Here is a 21,316-nt window from a genome sequence, read left to right as displayed (position 1 = left end):
GGAAGAGTGTCCAGACAGTTTGAAAATAGCAATGTGTATTTAATCAATCTGTTTGAAATAATTCAGAGTACACTTAATGGGTAGACTAAGACTGCAGCATTCTTTTAATAAGATTATGCAGGCACCAATTTTAATTTTGTACATTGTTAATCTAGTTAGAAGAATGCTGTACTCCCTGTACCCATTGCTGTACTTTTAAGGGATAAATTTCAAAATACAAAGCACCTATTACATAAAGGACTTTGACAAAATTAACAAGCATGTCAACATAAAAAATAAATGAACAAAAGGTCAGGCATACATAAACTGGCACTCAAAATATTACATTTTCTTTATTGCAAAAGAGCATCATTGTATACTACCAGTGTGGGCTTAGATGCCTGAAATTACTTTATTGTAAATGTGTATATATGTCTCATATACACCTATGCATTAAGCCTCTAGCTTTAGCCATTTGGACATCAGTGCATTTAGTACAGGGACATAGTAAAACCATTGCCATTAACTTATTTTGCATTATAAAATTTGAAAACTTTTAGAAAAAGATGCAAGGGGATAATGCTTACAAAATAAATTTGGCACAAAACTAAATTTGGCTGCATTGCATCTCAAGTCCTAGAGCAATCAGAAGTGTGACTGCAACATTCATGCCATAGAAGTATCATTTTGCTTGAAGTGTTTTCTTAATTCCTTCCACTTCCAGCTGTAAACAGAAAGCTAAATTAATCTGAGATATGAGTAGAGGTGATATCACTTCTATTATTTCAATTACCACAATGAGAATTCCCATTAACTTGCCTATCCTTAGTCTCAACTCCCAAAGATCATGAGTACACCTTTAATCCACACTGACATTGATCTTACTGAATGGCAAAAGCCAATGGCTAATGCAAATAATTTCTGCACTCTTTCGTGATGTGCTTCTTACCAAGCCCTTTCACCAGCAGTAAAAAGTTACTTTACCTACCCTTGACAATTTATTGCATTGTTTATCAACTAGGCTTCTATTCCTTTTAGGTGTAATCTGATAATCCACACAATTTTTAAACATTCCATTCTAGTGCATCCTTTCCTTTTGAGATAGCAGCTCCTGAAATCAAAGGTAAATCAGGCAGCTAGTATGCAATTTGGTGTTCTTTAAAATAAGATACATCTCCATGTTAAGTCAAAGGCACACTAAAGTATTCACATAATCTGTTTTCACATAACAGCTCATTTTACTGAATGGCAGGTAAGATGAACAAATCTGTGCACTGCATTAGCTGCAGCTGCTTTAACTGTTCATTTGTGCAGGATTGTCTAAGGTACCTAGCAACGTGCCGAAGTACTCCATGTACTTTCTACCTGACATTGGAAACCTGGAGGACTACCCGGTTTCTCTAAAAACTGCTATTCACATACATTTTGCTAGTGGACAAACTGATGTAGTGTTTAGCACCATGAAGGTTTGCACAGCTCCTTGAAAGGACAAAGTACTTAGATTTGATTTCCTTAGAATACATGAGGCAGGATTGTGACCACTGAAGATATGTACCAGTAAATTTGCGCCTAATTTTCATTTTTGACAATCAGGTGAAATCAGCTCCATTATCCCAAAATGAGGTCAGGAGTGTGATGATCATAGGAGTAGACGGCAGCCATTTAGCCAGTGATCTCAGAATCCATAACTCCACTTTCCTGCCACAGAGTTGCATTAATTATCATTCACGCTGCATGTGGCCATAGGCCAACTGTATCAGTATCAAGACCTGAGCAACATTTAGGTATATAAGTGCAAAGTGATGATCATGGTAATTCCACTGAACATTTGTTGACTATGTTAGCAAACCTAGAATTAACATTTGGTAGCATACAACTGGCAGGTCCAGTACTTTCTGGTCATAGTACTATGGCTACCAAACAAGGTCAGGGGCCAGTTCAGCCACCATAGCAGGAGCATGATAGAATACTCTCTACTACCTTGAGTATTGGCAAGTAGAGTTTGACACCATCCTAAATAAAGCAACCCATGCTTGACAGGCATGTGGAAGCTAGTAAACGGGTTGCCAATCCTCCACCATTGAAGAATACTGGTAACACTGTGTACCATACATAGGTTGCATTATAACAACTTGACAAGGCTCTGAGAGCAGTATCTTACAAACCCATGAGTTCTACCATGTTGAAGGACACAGGGAGCAGCTACATGGGATCACCATGACCCTCTGTTCCACTGTAAACTAGACACCAGCCTAACTTCAGAATTCTCACTGCTGTTGCTGGGCCAGAAACCTGTTACTTCCTTCCACACGAATGCTATTGGTGTACATACATGGCATGTACTGCACCTTACTACAGGCAATTAGTAGGAATGAACATTACATGCTGACTTTATCAGTGATGCTTACATCAGAAAGAGTAATAAAACTGACTTGGAAACTGGAAAATTAATGGCAGTCATTCTTGTTTCAATTATTAATAAAGTACAGGTCACAAAAATCTGTGGACCACCCATGGGAAATATTCAAACCAACTAAATTGGTCCAGGATATGATCTGTACTTTAGTTACAGCCCAGTGAAAACATTTTATTTGGAAATTTAAACTTCCATTTTCTGAGTTCACAGTTATATTTGAAAGGATTCGAAAAGAATGTGATATTCATTTGGAGAAACTGTATTTGATGCCTTTGAGACGAATAGGCATTTGGGTTAAAATACTACCTAGAAATAGCTTTCCTTGCTAAGTTGCACTTCGTCAGAACTGAGAAGACAGCAGATGTGGAAAGCCTAATACCAAAACAAATACACTTCTCAAGGGAGATAGGCAGGGGGGAGAGAGAGAGAGGAGTGGAAAAGAAACAGCACTCAAAGACGCTGAAAAGAATTTAAGCAAAAAACTAAATCCAACTGACCCAACTACTGAACTGAGGATCCCCACATTATAACAAGCTCATGAGTAATACATATTAAAGATATGACTCACTTGCAAGGATATACGGATCTTCTTTTCTTCATCTAACTCAGTCATCAACTGTGTAATCTCTTTTCTGTCAAAAGGAAACAGCACTATTTCAATCTGGTCCAATATAAATGCAAGTTGACATCTTTGTAGACTTTAATAAGTTCAGACTTTTTCCCATTATCATCAAAATGGTTTTAAATTAAAATGCATAAAATGGGGAGTATTTGTTGGCAGGTTTGCTACAGAAGGAAGCATCCACTTTGGTGTTAGAACTTCAAAGGCATGCAAATATGAGTATTGAGGTTACATATCAATGAAATGATAAATGAAGAATAGTGGTCATTATTTGTTTTCCCAAGTCAATGAAAATTTATGAATTACCAAAAAAAACATGAACTGCCCATCCTGCTTAAATTCATGGGCAAATTAGAGTTCTCGTCAGAGCCAACAAGCTATGCAGTGAGCTGAGTAGCAGGCATTTTTTTCAATTAGATCCTGAATTTACTCAGTAAACAATGACAATTATAAGAAATTCTAGAAGCTTTGTTATTATAGTCAAGGTAATTTACAGGAGAAATGAATGTATTGTGAAAAGCACTGAGTAAAATCCCAGAATCACCTGTAATTAATTAAGATTCTGATTTATTGGATTGCTTAGATTGGCAAGGATGCAGCTATCTATCCTTGACATACTACACTTCCCCATGTTAATACAGGGCATCACAGATGTTTAGTTGATGACAAGATGATTATCATAAATTAACAGCAACAGAATTAGGTTTCACTTAAAAAAAAAACTGTAGATACTAGAAATCTGAAACATAAATGGAAATTGCTAGAGCAACTCGGCATGCCTGGTAGAATCTGTGGACTGAAAGCAAAATCAACGTTTTGATCCAGTGACCCTTCAGAATGGAAAACATTTCCAAAGAAGCATCACTGGACCTGAAACATTAACTCTGCTTTCTCTCCACTGATGCTACGAGACCTGCTGAATTTCTGTAGCGTTTCCTGTTTGTGTGTTAGGTTATACTACATCTAGTTAGGAAAATCCCCGACCCAACAACTTAATTATGTTTGTGTCTTACTTTTAAGATTTTCCATATATGAAAATTGGACAAGGATCAGCCTGATAGATAATGATATTTGGGTTCTGCAGTGTACAATTTGGTCCTAATCTGTAAACAGCAGAAAGATCAACTCACTTGTGCTGAGACTTCATAATTTCAATGAAGCTTCTCAATTCCTTCATTTGTGCTCTTAGTTCCTCAATTGGATCCTGAGTCTTGTCAATCTTTGGCTTGAGATCAGTACTGTATTGTGATGGGGAGTTTGGTCTTTGGCCAGCTGCAGAAGTGATGCCATGGTGGAATGCATAGACAGCTGATCCATGTGCATTGCTTCCAGATGGCAAATTTTGAGCTCCTGGCTTTGGTGGCAATGTTTTATCAGATACCTAGGATAATTCAAGCATAGAAAGACGACTAAAAATTACCTAGACCAAATTATTATACTGTCAAGGATCTCAGAAGAACACAAAGAAGGAGTAACAATGACGTTTGCTGTGGTATTCACAAGGGTATGGAAAACAATTCAGATTCAGCCTTAGATCTCTTTCAAAAATATAGCATTAAAATATTCATTGCTTCAGTTTAAGGTAAAGCCTTAATTTTACACTACTCTTAACAAGGAGAGAGGAGGGACAGTTAAATCACAGTAAACTACAATAACCGTGACACAAAATAATTGATTAAGATGAAGTACAGAAAATAATGATACACCAGCCATATTTAGTCCTAATGCAGACCTGACTTCCCCTGGTCAAATGCCACTATATAACTCACCAGAAAGCATGAGTGATTTCATGGATTTTTCTTATGTCACGAAAATTGTAAACTTGATTCGAACAATAACTCTTCACAGCCACCTGTTTAAATCCTTAATTAACTCAATGCTGCCTACAGTGAACTAATCCTCTGTGCTGACGTGAGATGATTAACTTGTCAAAGGTTCAGCAAAGATTTTTAGATATTACACCTGAAATCATTACATTTCTTAGATCCAGGAATGAAGTGTGTAGTGGATCTGAATGTGTGGTTGCTAGATTCTGGGTTCCTTACTGACAATGTCAAAAATAAACAAGTTGAACTGTGAACTGGGTCTGTTGTCCTTCCTATTTAAAATAAAAAATGCTGCAAGACGGAGTCTGGAAAAAAAATTAGAAACAAAAAAAAAATCAAAGACAAATAAAAATAGTTCCATTCAGAAAATGGTGCACAACTGAGGAACTTAACTGAAGAATTCAACAGGCAATTTCACAGATTAGGTGTAATCCATTCCTTCAAGTCGACATTGTAAATCAAAAACCTGATGGAATTTGATAGCCAAAGCAGTGGAGTCATTGAGTCATAGAGATGTACAGCATGGAAACAGACCCTTCAGTCCAATTCGTCCATGCTGACTAGATATCCTAAACTAATCTAGTCCCATTTGCCAGCACTTGGCCCTTATCCCTCTAAATCCTTCCTATAGGGAGAAAACAGAGGGTGGTTGCAGAGGATTGTTTTTCAGACTGGAGGCCTGTGACCAGTGGAGTGCCATAAGAATTGGTGCTGGGACCACTACTTTTCATCATTTATATAAATGATTTGGATGGGAGCATAAGAGGTATAGTTAGTAAATTTGCAGATGACACCAAAATTGGAGGTGTAGTGGACAGCAAAGGTTATTACAACGGGATCTTGATCAGATTAGCCAATAGGCTGAGCAGTGGCAGATGGAATTTAAGTTAGATAAATGCGAGGTGCTACATTTTGGGAAAGTAAATCTTAGCAGGACTTATACACTTAATGGTAAGGTTCTCGGGAGTGTTGCTGAACAAAAACCTGGGAGTGCAGGTTCATAGCTCCTTGAAAGTGGAGTCGCAGGTAGACAGGATAGTGAAGGAGTTTGGTTTACTTTATTGGTCACAGTATGGAGTACAGGAGTTGGGAGGTCATGTTTTGTACAGCAGCAACATTGGTTAGGCCACTTTTGGAATATTGCATGCAATTCTGGTCTCCTTCCTATCGAAAAGATGTGAAACTTGAAAGGTTTCAAAAAAGATTTACAAGGATGTTGCAAAGATTGGAGGATTTGAGCTACAGGGAGATGTTGAATAGGCTAGGGCTGTTTTCCCTGGAGCGTCAGAGGCTGAGAGGTGACCTTATAGAGGTTTATAAAATCATGAGGAGCATGGATAGGTTAAATAGGCAAAGCCTTTTCCCTGGGATGGGAGAACTAGAGGGCATAGGTTTAGGGTGGGAGTGGAAAGATATGAGAGAGACCTAAGGGGCAATTTTTTCACACAGAGGGTGGTACATGTATGGAATACTATTCTATTACTCTATTCATATACCCACCCAGATGCCATTTAAATACAGTAATTGGACCAGCCTCCACCACCTCCTCTAGCAGCTCATTCCATACATGGACTCACACTTTGTGTGAAAAAGATTCTCCTTACATCCCTTATAAATCTTTCCCCTCTCACCCTAAACCTATGCCTCCAGTTCTGGACTCCCCCCACCCCATGGAAAAGACCTGGTCTATTCACTCTAACATGCCCCTCATGATTTTAAAAACCTCTATAAGGTCACCCCTCAGCCTCCAATGCTCCAGGGAAAACAGCCCTAGCCTAATCAGCTTCTCCCTGTAGCTCAAACCTGGCAACATCCTTTTAAGTCATAAGGGTAAAGAATGTTCTCGGTTTCCCTGTACAAGTGCACAACAAGAGTAGGCCACACAGCCCTTTGAGTCAGCTTTAATAAGATCAAGGCTGATCTGATTTTAACCTGAATTTTACATCCCTGCATAACCCTGGTAATCTTCTGACCCCTTACTAATCTATCTACTTACCTTAAAAAAATTTTTAACGTTTGCATTCACTGCCCCTTCAGGAAGGGAATTCCAAAGGCACAACCCTTAGAGAAAATAATGTTACATCATTTGTTTCACCATCATCCCCTTATTTTTAAGCAATAATGTTCTAGTTCTAGACTCTCCCACAAGAGGAAACATCCTTTCAACATGAGTGCAGCTCCAAAAAAAATTCATGAAACTCATTAGCATGCTGGAGAAAGCACTTGGTTTTGCTGGTTTCTCAGTTACCACCTTGAATAGGCAGTCTTCACTACAAGTAAAATATGACTGCACCAAACACTACCTACAATCTGCACAGAAGCTACTTGCTGGGGACTTCAAGAGCACCCTCCAAACCACTAATGACTAACAGAAAACAGGACACAGTTATATGGGAACACCACCTTGGCAAAGTTCTTCCTCAAATCACACACACTCTTGTGTTGAAACAATATCACCATTCCTTCACCATCATTGGGTCAAAATCCAGGAATTCCTTTGCTCACAGAACTGAAGGAATATCTCCAAAATAACCTCAGCAGATGGAAAGTTTTACAATTTAATGAAAAGGTACTAATCATGCTACTTGAATGTCATTTCTGAATCAGAGACCAAAAATAAATAAAATATTCGCTTACAATGAAAACAAAGTTACCCAAAAGCTTGTAAAAATAAATACCATCAAAATATACTTAAGTCATCTAAGTCAGGTTGTTTAGGATTGTGTATGATGGTGTACACTTAATACTATATATTCAACAAAATTGATTTTGCCATGGGGATCACTATTACGTAAAATGATATGAAGCTCAGTCATGTCAAAGGGACAGCATTTTTGGGGATTTGCAAACAGAGAAAAGTACCCACTCCTATCACTTTGTGCTTTGAAAGCTTGCTTTGTATCGACATACTTCTGAGACAGCATTCTCCCAAGTGAAGATATTCAAGTCAGTGTTTTGCGCTCGCCTCACAGATTCCTATTTGATGGACTGTATATGACTAGCAGCCTCAAACTACAATTCAGACTCCAAGGCATTGACACCTAATGTGCCATCACAGATTGCATACAGACTTGATGAGTACAGGACAAAATTAATGATTATTGTGGGCGGCACGGTGGTTAGCACTGCTGCCTCTCAGCGCCAGAGACCCGGGTTCAATTCCCACCTCAGGCGACTGACTGTGTGGAGTTTGCACATTCTCCCAATGTCTGCATGGGTTTCCTCCGGGTGCTCCGGTTTCCGCCCACAGTCCAAAAATGTGCAGGTTAGGTGAATTGGCCATGCTAAATTGCCCGCAGTGTTAGGTGAAGGGATAAATGTAGGGGAATGGGTCTTGGTGGGTTGCGCTTCAGCGGGTCGGTGTGGACTTGTTGGGCCGAAGGGCCTGTTTCCACACTAAGTAATCTAATCTATACTTGGTTTTAGATTTATATAACACTGAAAATAAACTGTTTATTCCATACTTTGGGATAGATCCTGGAGCACTTAATTTCAAAAAGTAACCTTATGCTTCAAAAGTTGGGAATCACAACATAAAAGGGCAAAATTCCTTGAGAACACTCAAGAATATAGCAAAGGAATCAGAGAAAGGAATGCTAACAATCTCAAGGCCAGGGAGCGATTCCACCTCCTGGAAATACCTGCCAAATGGGCTGGAGACACATCTCAAGGATTGGGCTCATTAGCCACACAAGGACCCACAGAACCAATGACCAGTGACATGGAATTTCCTAAGGGGACAACCATACTTGTTAGTGAGTAATTGCCGACAGTGATGAATTGGGGATAGGGATGAGAATTGTTTTCTTGATCATTAATAGCCAATATCATTGAGTACGATCTCAATTCTTACTTACAGCTTATGTTACTCAAACCTCTAGCTAGTCAGTGACTTTTATTGAATAACACTGCATTAGGTCAAGCTTCCCAAGGCCCTATTCCCTAGGATTACCCTCATTATATCCCTCCAAATCCTCTACTTCTACCTCCTCCTTTAAAACCCTTGCTGAAAGCCATCTTTTTTCCCAAATCTTTAGTTGTTTCACAAACTCTTCAATCTGACATTACCATTCCTACTAATCTATAAAGCTCCTCATACTGCTTTATATTAAACATGAAATCTTATTTTGCTTATCTTGCATGTAACATAACTGGTTAAATTCACATTTCAACATTAACTCAAGTACAACCAAAAAAATGCAAAGTGCTAACAACTCACTGGAAACACCGGGATAGGTCTTGGAGCTTTTTTTACAATTTCTTTCACTCTTGTGTTGGTTTCAAGTTCTATTCGGTCTTGTTCTTCTCTATTGTCTTCCTGTGAAATTGGTGAATCCAAGTAGTCAGGACTAGAGAGTGATGGCTGCCAGAAAGATGAAAAATAAAAACAAGGGATATTAGTATTGAAATTCCAGGTCTGAAAGCCCCCTAACCAAGTTTGTATCTCTATTAGCCACTCTCTTGTGAGATGAGAATGGACAAGTGCAAATTGCTAAGGTATAGAATTTAATGTGGATATCTTTGCATTTAGTGTTTATAAACGAAATACAATTCAATTCAATGAAAATTTTTATACAACCTGTTCATTTTGTTCAGTAATTTTTCTGAAAGCAAGAAACAGATTACAGTTTTATATTAAAAAAAAAAATTTAAAAGCAGTGTCCAATAAAGATAAACTTCTATTACATATCACGCATGTACATGATAGTGGAATGTATTGTATTCATAATTCACGATTCACAACAAACGAATATAACAAAATACATCACATCTCCTTAAGTTCTGTATAAATGTTTGAACTTGAAATAAACACACAAGATGGAATGATAAAGGAGTCTGAGCAATGTGAGCTATGGTGAGATTTGAAGTAGAAGCATCGAGCTCTACTTCGACATTGAGTGCGCCTTGCTCTACCTTTTATGCTTTTATCAAGCAGCATGGCAAGATTCTTATTAGACTAATTAATGAAGATTATTGCTTCTTAATGGCCCAATTCACCTGATCAATATTTGGCACCCTATTTTATAAAAGACACAACTAATCTGGTCTTCAAGAGAAAAATCAAGATGGAAATCAGAACGTGTACCTAGTGATTGATTGCAAAGACCTCCATGTTGCTTAGGACCCAGCAGTATTCCAGGGCACAAACCAAAAGGTACCAGCAACACACACTCCTCACTTTTGACATGAGCATGAGACATTGGCCAACCCATTGCAATCATCATGGCACCATTCCAATCCATTTGTAGGCCGCTCAAGAAGCTTAGAAATGCAATGCAGGGCACATCAACAATTTTACTGAAAGGCTGCTGCAAGAACATAACTGAACCAGGCTGCACCTCAAGATTGCTCACTTTGTCTCTCACTTTGTGCCCATCTGTGTGCTTGCACCATCTATGCTGTATTGTGCCAATTAGTGCATTCCCATAAATAGGCAGCCTGCCTTGCTAGTAGCCATCTTCAGTCAAGGGGCTGGGCATTTGATGTAGCATGTTGTACAGCAAATCTCACACCTCCCTATGTACCAGAAGCTTATGCAGTTCACATATGGAATGCGCAACAAGCAAGCGGCCACGTCCCAAAGTTTTAGGGGAGTAATCCTCACCGAGGTCCATGAAGACACCAGTCAGTCAGTGGGTGCTGGCACAGTAAGTAAAGGGCGGACTCCCATTCCATCCATGGTTAGGCATTCCCTTGGGGTGTTAATGGCGGTCATCATTGCCATTGTGGTCAGGGAGTGGATCATGGACAGGGTTGTGGCTTCATAGTAGCCTGTCCAATGTGAGGACAGGAAGGGGTGGGAGGCTATCATTGTCAGGGAGACATACAGCCTTCACAAGGTTCTGCTGATCTCATCTGGGGTTGTCTGGTTTGAGCTGGTTGCTCATGGGCATGGGCCAGGATGACTGTATCAAGTCCAACTAAGTGGCAAGAGGTTTCTTTTTTGGGGGTTGGGAGGGGGGGGGGGTGGAGAAGAGTGTTTGGGGGAGAAAGAAGGAAGGGAGGCCAAATGATACAGGCAGGAGAATCGATGAGCTCGTCTTTGGGATGGGGGCTGCAGACTGGGGTGAAGGTGGGATGACAATTGTGAAGGAGGACAACAGGATCTGTACGGTGGGGATACAGTATAATTTAGATAGGGAGGGGATTCATACACTATGCAAAGCACCTTGACTTCAAGCTGGGGTGACAGGGTGTGACCACACCTCATTGGTCAGGGGCTTGGGGGGAGGATCTGCTGCAGGCTCATCTGATTGGGTTGGGTGCAGACCTGGGGATACGTGAAGCCTATGGGGTTCACAGGTAAGGCTAGCAGGAACAGCATGTGTATGTTTTAGGGCTAACAGACACCATTGGCGTAGTCATACAGGGTATGCCAGCAGCATAGGTTCAATTCCTGCACTGTCTGAGGTTAACGAGGACTTCCCTTCTCAACCTCTCTCCTTGCCCGAGGGATGGTGACCCTCAGGTTAAACCACGAGGAGTCACCTCTCCCTAATGAGAAAGCAACCGTTTGGAACTGGAGGCCATAAACAGAAGGTATAGAACATAGAACAATACAGCACAGAACAGGCCCTTCGGCCCACTATGTTGTGCCGAACATTTGTCCTAGCTTAAGCACCCATCCATGTACCTATCCAATTGCCGCTTAAAGGTCACCAAAGATTCTGACTCTACCACTCCCACAGGCAGCGCATTCCATGCCCCCACCACTCTCTGGGTAAAGAACCCACCCCTGACATCTCCCCTATACCTTCCACTCTTCACCTTAAATTTATGTCCCCTTGTAACACTCTGTTGCACCCGGGGAAAAAGTTTCTGACTGTCTACTCTATCTATTCCTCTGATCATCTTATAAACCTCTATCAAGTCACCCCTCATCCTTCGCCGTTCCAACGAGAAAAGGCCTAGCACTCTCAACCTATCCTCATACGACCTATTCTCCATTCCAGGCAACATCCTGGTAAATCTTCTCTGCACCCTCTCCAAAGCTTCCACATCTTTCCTAAAGTGAGGCGACCAGAACTGCACACAGTACTTCAAATGTGGCCTAACCAAAGTCCTGTACAGTTGCAACATCACTTCACGACTCTTGAATTCAATCCCTCTGCTAATGAACGCTAATACATCATAGGCCTTCTTACAAGCTCTATCCACCTCAGTGGCAACTTTCAAAAGATCTATGAACATAGACCCCAAGATCCCTCTGTTCCTCCATCTCACTAAGAACCCTACTGTTAACCCTGTATTCCGCATTCTTATTTGTCTTTCCAAAATGGACAACCTCACACTTGGCAGGGTTGAACTCCATCTGCCACTCTTCAGCCCAGCTCTGCATCATATCTAAGTCCCTTTGCAGCCGACAACAGCCCTCCCCTCACTATCCACAACTCCACCAATCTTCGTATCATCTGCAAATTTACTGACCCATCCTAGTCATTAATAAAAATTACAAACAGCAGATGACCCAGAACTGATCCCTGCGGAACTCCACTTGTAGCTGGGCTCCAGGCTGAATATTTGCCATCTACCACCACTCTCTGACTTCGACAGGTTAGCCAGTTTTCTATCCAATTGGCCAAATTTCCCTCTATCCCATGCCTCCTGACTTTCCGCATAAGCCTACCATGGGGAACCTTATCAAATGCCTTACTAAAATCCATGTATACTACATCCACTGCTCTACCCTCATCCACATGCTTGGTCACCTCCTCAAAGAATTCAATAAGACCTGTAAGGCAAGACCCACCCTTCACAAATCTGTGCTGGCTGTCCCTAATCAAGATACTCATAAATCCTACCCCTCAGTACCCTTTCCATTACTTTGCCTACCACCGAAGTAAGACTAACTGGCCCGTAATTCCCAGGGTTATCCCTATTCCCTTTTTTGAACAGGGGCACAACATTCGCCACTCTCCAGTCCCCTGGTACCACCCCCGTTGACAGTGAAGACGAAAAGATCATTGCCAATGGTACTGCAATTTCCTCTCTTGCTTCCCACATAATCCTAGGATATATCCCGTCAGGCCCGGGGGGCTTGTCTATCCTCAAATTGTTCAAAATGTCCAACACATCTTCCTTCTTCACAAGTATCTCCTCTAGCTTACCAGTCCGTTTCACACTCTCCTCTTCAACAATACGGTCCCTCTCGTTTGTAAATACTGAAGAAAAGTACTCATTCAAGACCTCTCCTATCTCTTCCGACTCAATACACAGTCTCCCACTACTGTCCTTGATCGGATCTACCCTCGTTCTCGTCATTCTCATGTTTCTCACATACGCATAAAATGCCTTTGGGTAGTTGCTAATAAATCCAGTAAAGAATTTAGGAAAAACATTTATCCAAAAGATAATAAGAATATGGAACTCAATGCCAGTTAAGTTGTCACAGATGCATTTCTGCGAAATGCCAGAGTAATAGATGAGGAGGAATAGAAGAATATGATGATATGAAGCAAGGTGCTGTATAAATGACCGTATAGCTTCAATGGGCCAAACAACCTGTCATTGTACTTTTTTAAAAAAAAAATCAATGCAATTCAAAATATTCTTTAACCACTTACAGATGTAAAGACTTGAGATGGAGGTCGCCTTCCACTGGCTTTGGGTCTAGAGGTTGTGGGATGGTTGAGTTTCTCAGTGGAAGAGACTACACTATCAAAACTTGCTACATCTACAAGACGACAAAAAGAGAATACCTTGTAATATAATTGGAAAAAAATTACAATTAAGTTAGAGTAATTTTCAGCTATCATGAACAACTTTAAAACAGCAATCAGAAAATCTAGCAAAATATTCAAGTCAAAGCAGTATTTCATTTTGGGGTACTTTATTGAAATCCTATGTATAGTACAAACAATGCATTGGATTAAATTAAATGTAGGTGTTACTGTATATAAATTAGCTCTTCTTAATGTTCCCACCAAAAGCATGAAGAGTGTTCTTGCAGAAATGAAAATAAAATGGGTTGTCATATTAGTTAGGGGAGAAAGTGAGGACTGCAGATGCTGGAGATCAGAGCTGAAAATGTGTTGCTGGAAAAGCGCAGCAGGTCAGGCAGCATCCAAGGAACAGGAGAATCGACATTTCGGGCACAAGCCCTTCTGCAGGAATGATTCCTGAAGAAGGGCTTGTGCCCGAAACGTCAATTCTCCTGTTCCTTGGATGCTGCCTGACCTGCTGCGCTTTTCCAGCTGTCATATTCGTTAGCCAAATCAGGTGGCTATATGCCATCTTTGTTCAGAATTTGCACTTGTTTATTCCTCCATAATTTATTATTCAAGCAGCTAAATAATCTGGAAATAAAATTATTATTGATATTGGAAAACTCTGCATTATAGCACTCAATGATACTCATGAAGTCACTAACAGCATGGCGGGCTATTCCGCCCATCAAGTCCATACCAGCTCTCTGACACAGCAAACCAGTTTTATCCCTCTGTCTAACCCTGGAATCCTGCAAGATTATTTTCCTCAAGAGGTCTTTAAGCTTCCTTTAACAGTCATAGATGGTGTCTACTTTCATGGGCAGTGTGTTCCAGATCATCAATATGCTTGCCAAAAAGACAAGTTCTTCCTTACATCTTTCTGCAGCTTTTGGCCAAAACCTTAAATCTGTATTTGCTAATCCTTGCACAATTAGGTAATGGTAACAGTTTTTCCTTGCGAGGTTCAATTCCAGCCTCAGGCAACTGCATGGAGTTTGCACATTCTCCCAATGTCTGTCTGAGCTTCCTCCAGGTGCTCCAGTTTTCTCCCACAGTCCAAAGATGTGCAGGTTAGGTGGATTGACTATGCTACATTGCCCATAACGTCTAGGGATATGTACATTAGATGGATGAGCCATGGCACATGCACGGTTGCAGGATCAGGTTGAAGGTTGCGATCCTCTTTGAGGACTGCTAGAGACTTGATGGGTTAAATGGCCTCTCTCCGCATTGTAGGGATTATGATTTGAATCAGTACCGATCTAGTGCACCAGGGAAGATATATTTTTAATGACAAAGAATGGTGAAAGCAGATGTCAGCGGAACTTTTGATAAGCAACTGAACAGGATTAGTGTCCTGTTGACAAAGGACTAATTTTCATAGTTATGAGGAAAAGGAAACAGCTGCGGGATCGAATCGGACTGCTCCGTCAATCAGCAAGCAGAAGCAATACAGATAGAAAAAGTTCTGCTGGGTTACAAAATTCTATGATTCACATTGAAATTTCAATGAGCTTTTAAAAGATGTATTTTTTCCAAAAGTCTATTGCACTGTGACTTTGATACATAGCACACTAATAGCATAGCAAAGATAATAACAGCCTTTCCGGTAAAACAATTTAATTAATGACACTCGTCTACAGGAGATCTAGAACTGGAAATGCTCAATAAGTAAAAATGTAAAATACCTTATTTCTCTTATAGATTACCTGACTTAGCAAGGATTGAATGAAAATCTCACAGACTGAAATTTCTGTACTTTAAGTATGCAGCATGGAATAGAATGAAAACATGTTCAGAGAATAAATTTTCCAAATATAGTTTACTTTTAATTTGCCATCTATGACGAGGTTTAGCTGTGTATTCAATAATTGCTGGGTAATATCTAATCATTATGACTTGAATATGGTATTTTATAAAAACAAAGATTAGTATTTGGTTAAGAGTGTGACCGACAGGAGTGAGGCAGGTTTAAATCTGTTTATTTGCACATAATTTCACTAACATGTTCTACTGTACTTTTCAAATAATCTTCAATATTGTTTTAAATTGGTTCATATCTTATTACGTGCTATTTTGCTAATTCAGATAATATGGAAACCATGGGAAAACAAAACAGAAGATCCACACTAAACAAGGACACACTAACATGCACGCAATATGCTAGAAGGTGTCCAAGAAAAGCTGAGGTAAAGTTATACTGGGAAAGTTATAAAGCAAACCCAAACAAGACTATACCCATAAGCAAATTACTGACAGACCATGTGCACAAAATGAAACATTTAGATATTACATTTATGCTTTGCTCATTTCCTTAGAATATAAAAACAGATCTTAGAAGCCTCCCACCTTATTCACTCACTGACTATACTTCCTTCCAAAGAAATTGACCTCAATGGTTAGACATTGTACCACACGTTCTCGTCTGTGGTGCTGTTGTCCATGTAGCTGTCACTCATCAGAAAGCCTTGGCACTCAATCAACAAATGAACCATCAGGAAATACCATGTCTTTAACTGAGTCCTTGCAAATCACTTATCAGCAGTCAATAGTAAGTATTAGTTCATTTATTTCTCTCAATTCTAATCCAAAGACCTTGAAAATAACTATGGTGCTTTCCCACAGCTCCACCCCAGGCTGAGTAACTCAGCACAGAAGACTGAACTTTTGACCTTCTGCTGTGTGGTACAGCTGCTCACTTGGTAAATTTACACAAAGTATAGGGCAAAGCATTCCAGATTACTAGCAGCCCCCTTTATAATAAATAATAAACAATTTTCAGCCTCAGTTTAGCAGTAATGCTCTCACTTAATTTGTGGGTTCAAACTACACTCGAAAGACTTGAGGTTGAGCAAAAAAATCTAGATTGACATTCCTAATAATGGAGTGTTGCACATTGAAAAGTAATTTCTTTTGGATCGGAGGTTAAAGTCTGGCCCCATGAATGCCCTCAGGTGGACTGTAAATGTACTAATGACACAAAGAATGGAGGATGACTAATATTCATCCTTGAACCAACATCACTAAATCTGATTGTTTGGAATTTAACACACTGCTGTTTGAGAGACTTTGCTGTGTAGATCAGCTGTTGCACCTCTTACATTTTAATAGTGATAGCATTTCAAAGTCTTAGTTGGTTGCAAAGTGATTTCCTCAGGTTGTGAGAGGAACGGCATTAATGTAAGTTTTACTTCATAAGATAAAGGAAGAAAATGATATCATTTTGATGATCAAAAGAGAGACCCATGTCAAAAGAAAATGGTACTAGTAGAACATAATTTTATTAAAATTTCAATTCCCAATCTCTCCAAAATGTTTTTGAAGCTCGGACAATTATTTTAAAAATAGTAATATTTTAACATTTTCAAAATGTATCTTAATTTATTATGATTGCAAACAAATTTATTGCAATTTTTAAGACAGATTCTTAAATTGACACTAAGTGTGTACTGAAATCTGTCTGAAATCTGTATTTTGTTAGAGCATAACCAAAGTGCAATAAATAAAAAGCGAGGAATAAAAGATAACTCAGAGCTCAAGTGGCTGTTAAGAGAAAGTGAGTCTTACCCTCAAAGGGCATGGAAGTGGAGTTACCCATGGTAAATGGAAGTTAGAGTTAAAAGGCTTTACTAGGAGTGATGGGAATAGAAAACAAAGTCATCACAAGAAAGGAATGTCTGAAAATAATGAGAACAGAAGGGTAAGTTATTAAAATCAGTTTTCACATTTGTTTGTTTTTGCTAATTCATCTCAAAAAGTTATACATGTACTTTTTTTTAAACTTAATAATTTTGTAACTCAAAACTATGTACAAAACAAAGTGGACACATGCCTGTAACCCCCTAACTATCTAAGGTAGTAAATCATCAATCAATCAGACTTGGAGATGTGCATCTCAATTCTTTAGACATCCCTGCATTAAAAGATTCTTCTTTACAAAGGGAGATGACAAACAAATCCTTGGAATTTATAGTATACTTTCTTCCCCCCCCCCCCCCCCACACACAGAATGTAACTCTAGCAATCAAGCAGGTAACAGGTTCCACAGCTCAGAATTGCAAGCCAAGCATTAAATATGCAGGAGCTGGTTAAATGTACATCCAAATTGACTTCATTTCATTCAATGCTGTCCCACAGAAATTATAAAATGACTACATTGGCGAATGGAGGAAAGAGCCTACCCCCTTCTATTTAGTTGTACACAGTCCAGAAAAGCTTTGACCATTCGTTTTAGAGCATGGTTAAGGAAAGATTCCATATCAACGTGTTCAAAAGTATGAATTTATTACTTGAATTGTTTGGATAGAAACCATTGCCACGGGAAGGAGGGCCAGTAACCAATAATTGGCAAAAGAGCAAAAAGGAAATGAGGATAAATTATTTTACACTTTGAATTGCTGTAATACAAAATGCACTGTCTGAAAGGATGTAAAGAGAATTAATAATAACCTTCAAAAGAGATAAATACATGGAGAAAAATAACAGGATAGTTCTTTCAAAGAATCAGTAAAGGCACAATGGGCCGATTGGCTTCCACCTATGCTGTAAGATGCTGAAATCCTATTCTGTATTCTGAAATAGATTGTATAGATTTAAAAAAATGCTTTTAAAGCAACAGAGCTCAGAAAATTGTATCATTGTATGTCCTTAAAGCAATAGTTCAGTCAACCTTTATCCTATCCACTGAATATTTTATTCCAATAACAGACATCGCTTTTAATTTAGCTTTATTCTGAACTGTAGAGGTCTCATGATTTTTAAAAAAAATATTAGTGATTTCTGTATGACTAGCATCCATTTTAAATGAAAGCTATTATTATATATTAAGTATGCAAGCTATTAAGATCACATTTTGTTGGACTTGGCTAATATATCCTCTCAGTTTCATGCAACAAAGCATCCGATGTACCTTTTAAAAACAAACCCAAGTTTTACTGCTAAGATTTTAAAAGTAGTGTTAACTGACCCAGTTGTAAAAATTGCTTTAGTTTATACAACAGTGGTATTTGTGAATTTTTACAATGAGATATTGAAAACAATCAATTGTAAATTGCAATGCCAAAGCAAGTTTGCTCTAATCTCACATTCCTTAACATTGAAAAAGAGGTTTAGACAGAATATGTAAGCCACGTTATAAATTCAACTGAAAGATTTGTAAGTAATTACATACTGGCGGTGAACAGTGGAACAATCCACTTGAAGTCAGCATTACCAGTGAAATATTTTAGAAACTCCAAGAGGCTGCAGCTTCTCAGAGAGACTCAGTGCTACAGGTATATTCTAGAATACTGTAAATTGCACTTGCTGTTACTGACCATTTTTCAGATGTGAATTTTCATTTTCTACGTTAAATAATTCAGTAGATCTCCCTCTCCTCCTCTCTCTCTCTCTGTCACTCATGCATATACAGACACAAAGTCCAAATGACTACAGTGGTACAAGTTACATGCAAACTTGAGCTACTTGCTTTTCAGCAGAGACTGGTTGTGACAAACCATTCCTCACTGCAGTACCAATCTGCTGTTCATTTTTCAGGTTGGCAGCACCTTAGAATAAAGCTTCCCAACGTGAATTTTGAATATAATTAGTAATTATGCTTCATACATTCCAAGTGGAAGAAAGTCAGTTAAAGAACTACGTACTGTGTAAGGAGTCCTTCTTCCAGAAGAATACGTGTGTGTGTTATAATGCAGTATGCAGCATTACTATAATGCAGCTATTTATAGACAATTTGAAACAACAGCTGAATGTTTTCTTACCAATGTCATTGGTTTTTTCCAAGGTCTCTCTCTCCGAAGTGCTCAGCAGCACAACAGGAACTCCTATTTCAGACTTTGGATCACTGTCAGACCTGTCCAAAAAAATAAAGCCAGTTGTGTCATTTTTCATCTCCCGATTGTAGAACAGAATCGCAGAAAATGAAGAAAGCACATATTTTACCGTAGACTGTAGGACTTAAATTTAAACAGCCATGTCTTTTGAAAACCCATCTATATGGAAACATATGAAGCAGTAACACAGCTGTTGAATTACACTATCATGTTTGGTCACTATTACCAGTCTACATCTACTGGAATATAATTAATCTAAAACACCCACAAAAACACCAAATGTCGGCCCAACTATGCTAACATTGCCTGGATTGCCCATGTTAATGTTTTCCAGGTCTTAGTTTCTGCCATGAAAGTTTTTGACTGTGGGTCACATGTGGACACTCTTCTGAAAGTCAAAGTCATCAGTCTGTGTACAGATCCCAAATGGCAGAAAATACAAGTTATGCTGCTGTTAATTCTCCAAAAATCACAGTGTCACCATCACTTCAGGAAAAAAAGTTCAGGCATTCCTTTAACTCATTGATATCCAACAGAAAATCATTGACGACCTACAGGTGTAGATCAGTGGATTGTTGTAACTACATGCACAAATTTATGTCAAAATATTTTCTACACATGCAAATGTACTTCACATACCTATAACCTTTCGAATGTCAATCACTAGTGACCAAGCAGGAAAAATAAGTATAACATTTGAGGACATGCGCACACTGCTTTTCATTTCACCATTTGATCAACAAAGACATAGAAAAATCATGGATTATATAAATGTAAGCATCTGGATCCCACACTCAAAGGAAGTATCTATAACTCATTGGTTACTGATGACACATACAATTAATCACATTTGGATTACAAATTAGCCATATGTATCTGTTGGCTAATGATTTGGTTAACAATGAAACAACTTTATACTCAAACATGAAAGACTATGAATCAAACTATTAAAAAAGTAGAACATTTCTTAAAACTGTCCTGAAATCTAATTGCAGGTTTAACGACTATATATGTGCATTGCTAAGTATAGATTATACACAATAATATACTAACTGTACACTAATTGGCAAAGTCAAATAGCATTTTTCCAAATAACCAAAAAAAAACAAGTAACTAAATGAAGGAAAATGTAGATTTATCCTTTAATGAGAAGGCTGTTGTGCCCCATGCCACTTTACCTGGGCCTACACAGAAGCTGGAGTTGGGTCCTTAGACAGGAAGCTTTTCTGAATCCTACACCCGTTACTGCCTTTTGTTCTTTTGGCAACCATTGTTCAATTTGAATTGAAATTGTGGAAAAACACCTCAAGTATTTATAGCAACATTTTTAGAAAAACAAATTTGAATTAACAAGTGTAGATGAAGCACATAACCTGTGACTGCTAGAAGAAAATTATTTGCAGATGAACCATCACCTATTCCCTAATGAGGATGGCCTTCACTTTCTCAGACATGTGAGCACAACAGTCACCTCCAAGTCAAAATGACCTCAGAGTGATTACTGCACACGAAAAACACACTGTAAACCACCACACTATTTAAAGATTAATACCAAGTTCAGACACCCTATACATACTTATACTCCCTTAGCACCTCAGCTACATAAAGCTAAACTGAGCTACCTGCTCTCACTGTTTGCGATGTTCTCTAGGCTCCTCGAGTGTGTTGCAAGCACACTCCCAATCATCCATTTTTCCTCTATACAGCCTCAGCTACTTCCGCAGTCAGTACAACTTACTGATTAACTGTAGGATAAATAGAATGATGCATAAATTAGTATAACTTTTCATTTGTATCAGTCTAGTTTTTTCCATTAAAATCAGATTATTTGAGAAGTCTTGGTATCATATTTAGGCACCAATTGCATCAGCCAGCAACAGTGAATGGTCTACTGCATTTTTCAGATTCAAACCTTTTGGCATATGCTGATGCAA

At 38.9% G+C, this 21,316-nt stretch overlaps 1 protein-coding gene across 3 annotated transcripts in view; it reads right to left on the bottom strand.

The window, feature by feature from the left end:
* Nucleotides 1–18: 18 nt before the first annotated feature.
* The window catches only part of sh3kbp1 (SH3-domain kinase binding protein 1), a 176,625-nt gene continuing 155,327 nt past the window's right edge, over nt 19–21,316 (bottom strand). For 2 of the 3 annotated variants that reach the window (XM_043700471.2, XM_043700472.2), the window contains exons 13-18: nt 19,311–19,402; nt 13,408–13,517; nt 9,063–9,206; nt 4,148–4,398; nt 2,964–3,027; nt 19–703 (exon numbers count right to left, since the gene is read on the bottom strand). In XM_043700471.2, coding sequence (XP_043556406.1) covers nt 662–703; nt 2,964–3,027; nt 4,148–4,398; nt 9,063–9,206; nt 13,408–13,517; nt 19,311–19,402 — 703 coding nt within the window. In that variant the 3' untranslated portion in view covers nt 19–661. Of the gene's footprint in view, nt 704–2,963; nt 3,028–4,147; nt 4,399–9,062; nt 9,207–9,422; nt 9,448–13,407; nt 13,518–19,310; nt 19,403–21,316 lie in introns of those variants that run through there. The other variant, XM_087992992.1, reaches the window with a different exon arrangement.

Source organism: Chiloscyllium plagiosum, unplaced genomic scaffold, assembly GCF_037043375.1.
Source record: "Chiloscyllium plagiosum isolate Xiang-an unplaced genomic scaffold, Cpla_swu_hap1 HiC_scaffold_12, whole genome shotgun sequence".
In the NCBI taxonomy this organism is placed as follows: Eukaryota; Metazoa; Chordata; class Chondrichthyes; order Orectolobiformes; family Hemiscylliidae; genus Chiloscyllium; species Chiloscyllium plagiosum.
Note: the sequence above shows the minus strand (reverse complement) of the source record. Positions and strands in the feature narration are given on the sequence as shown.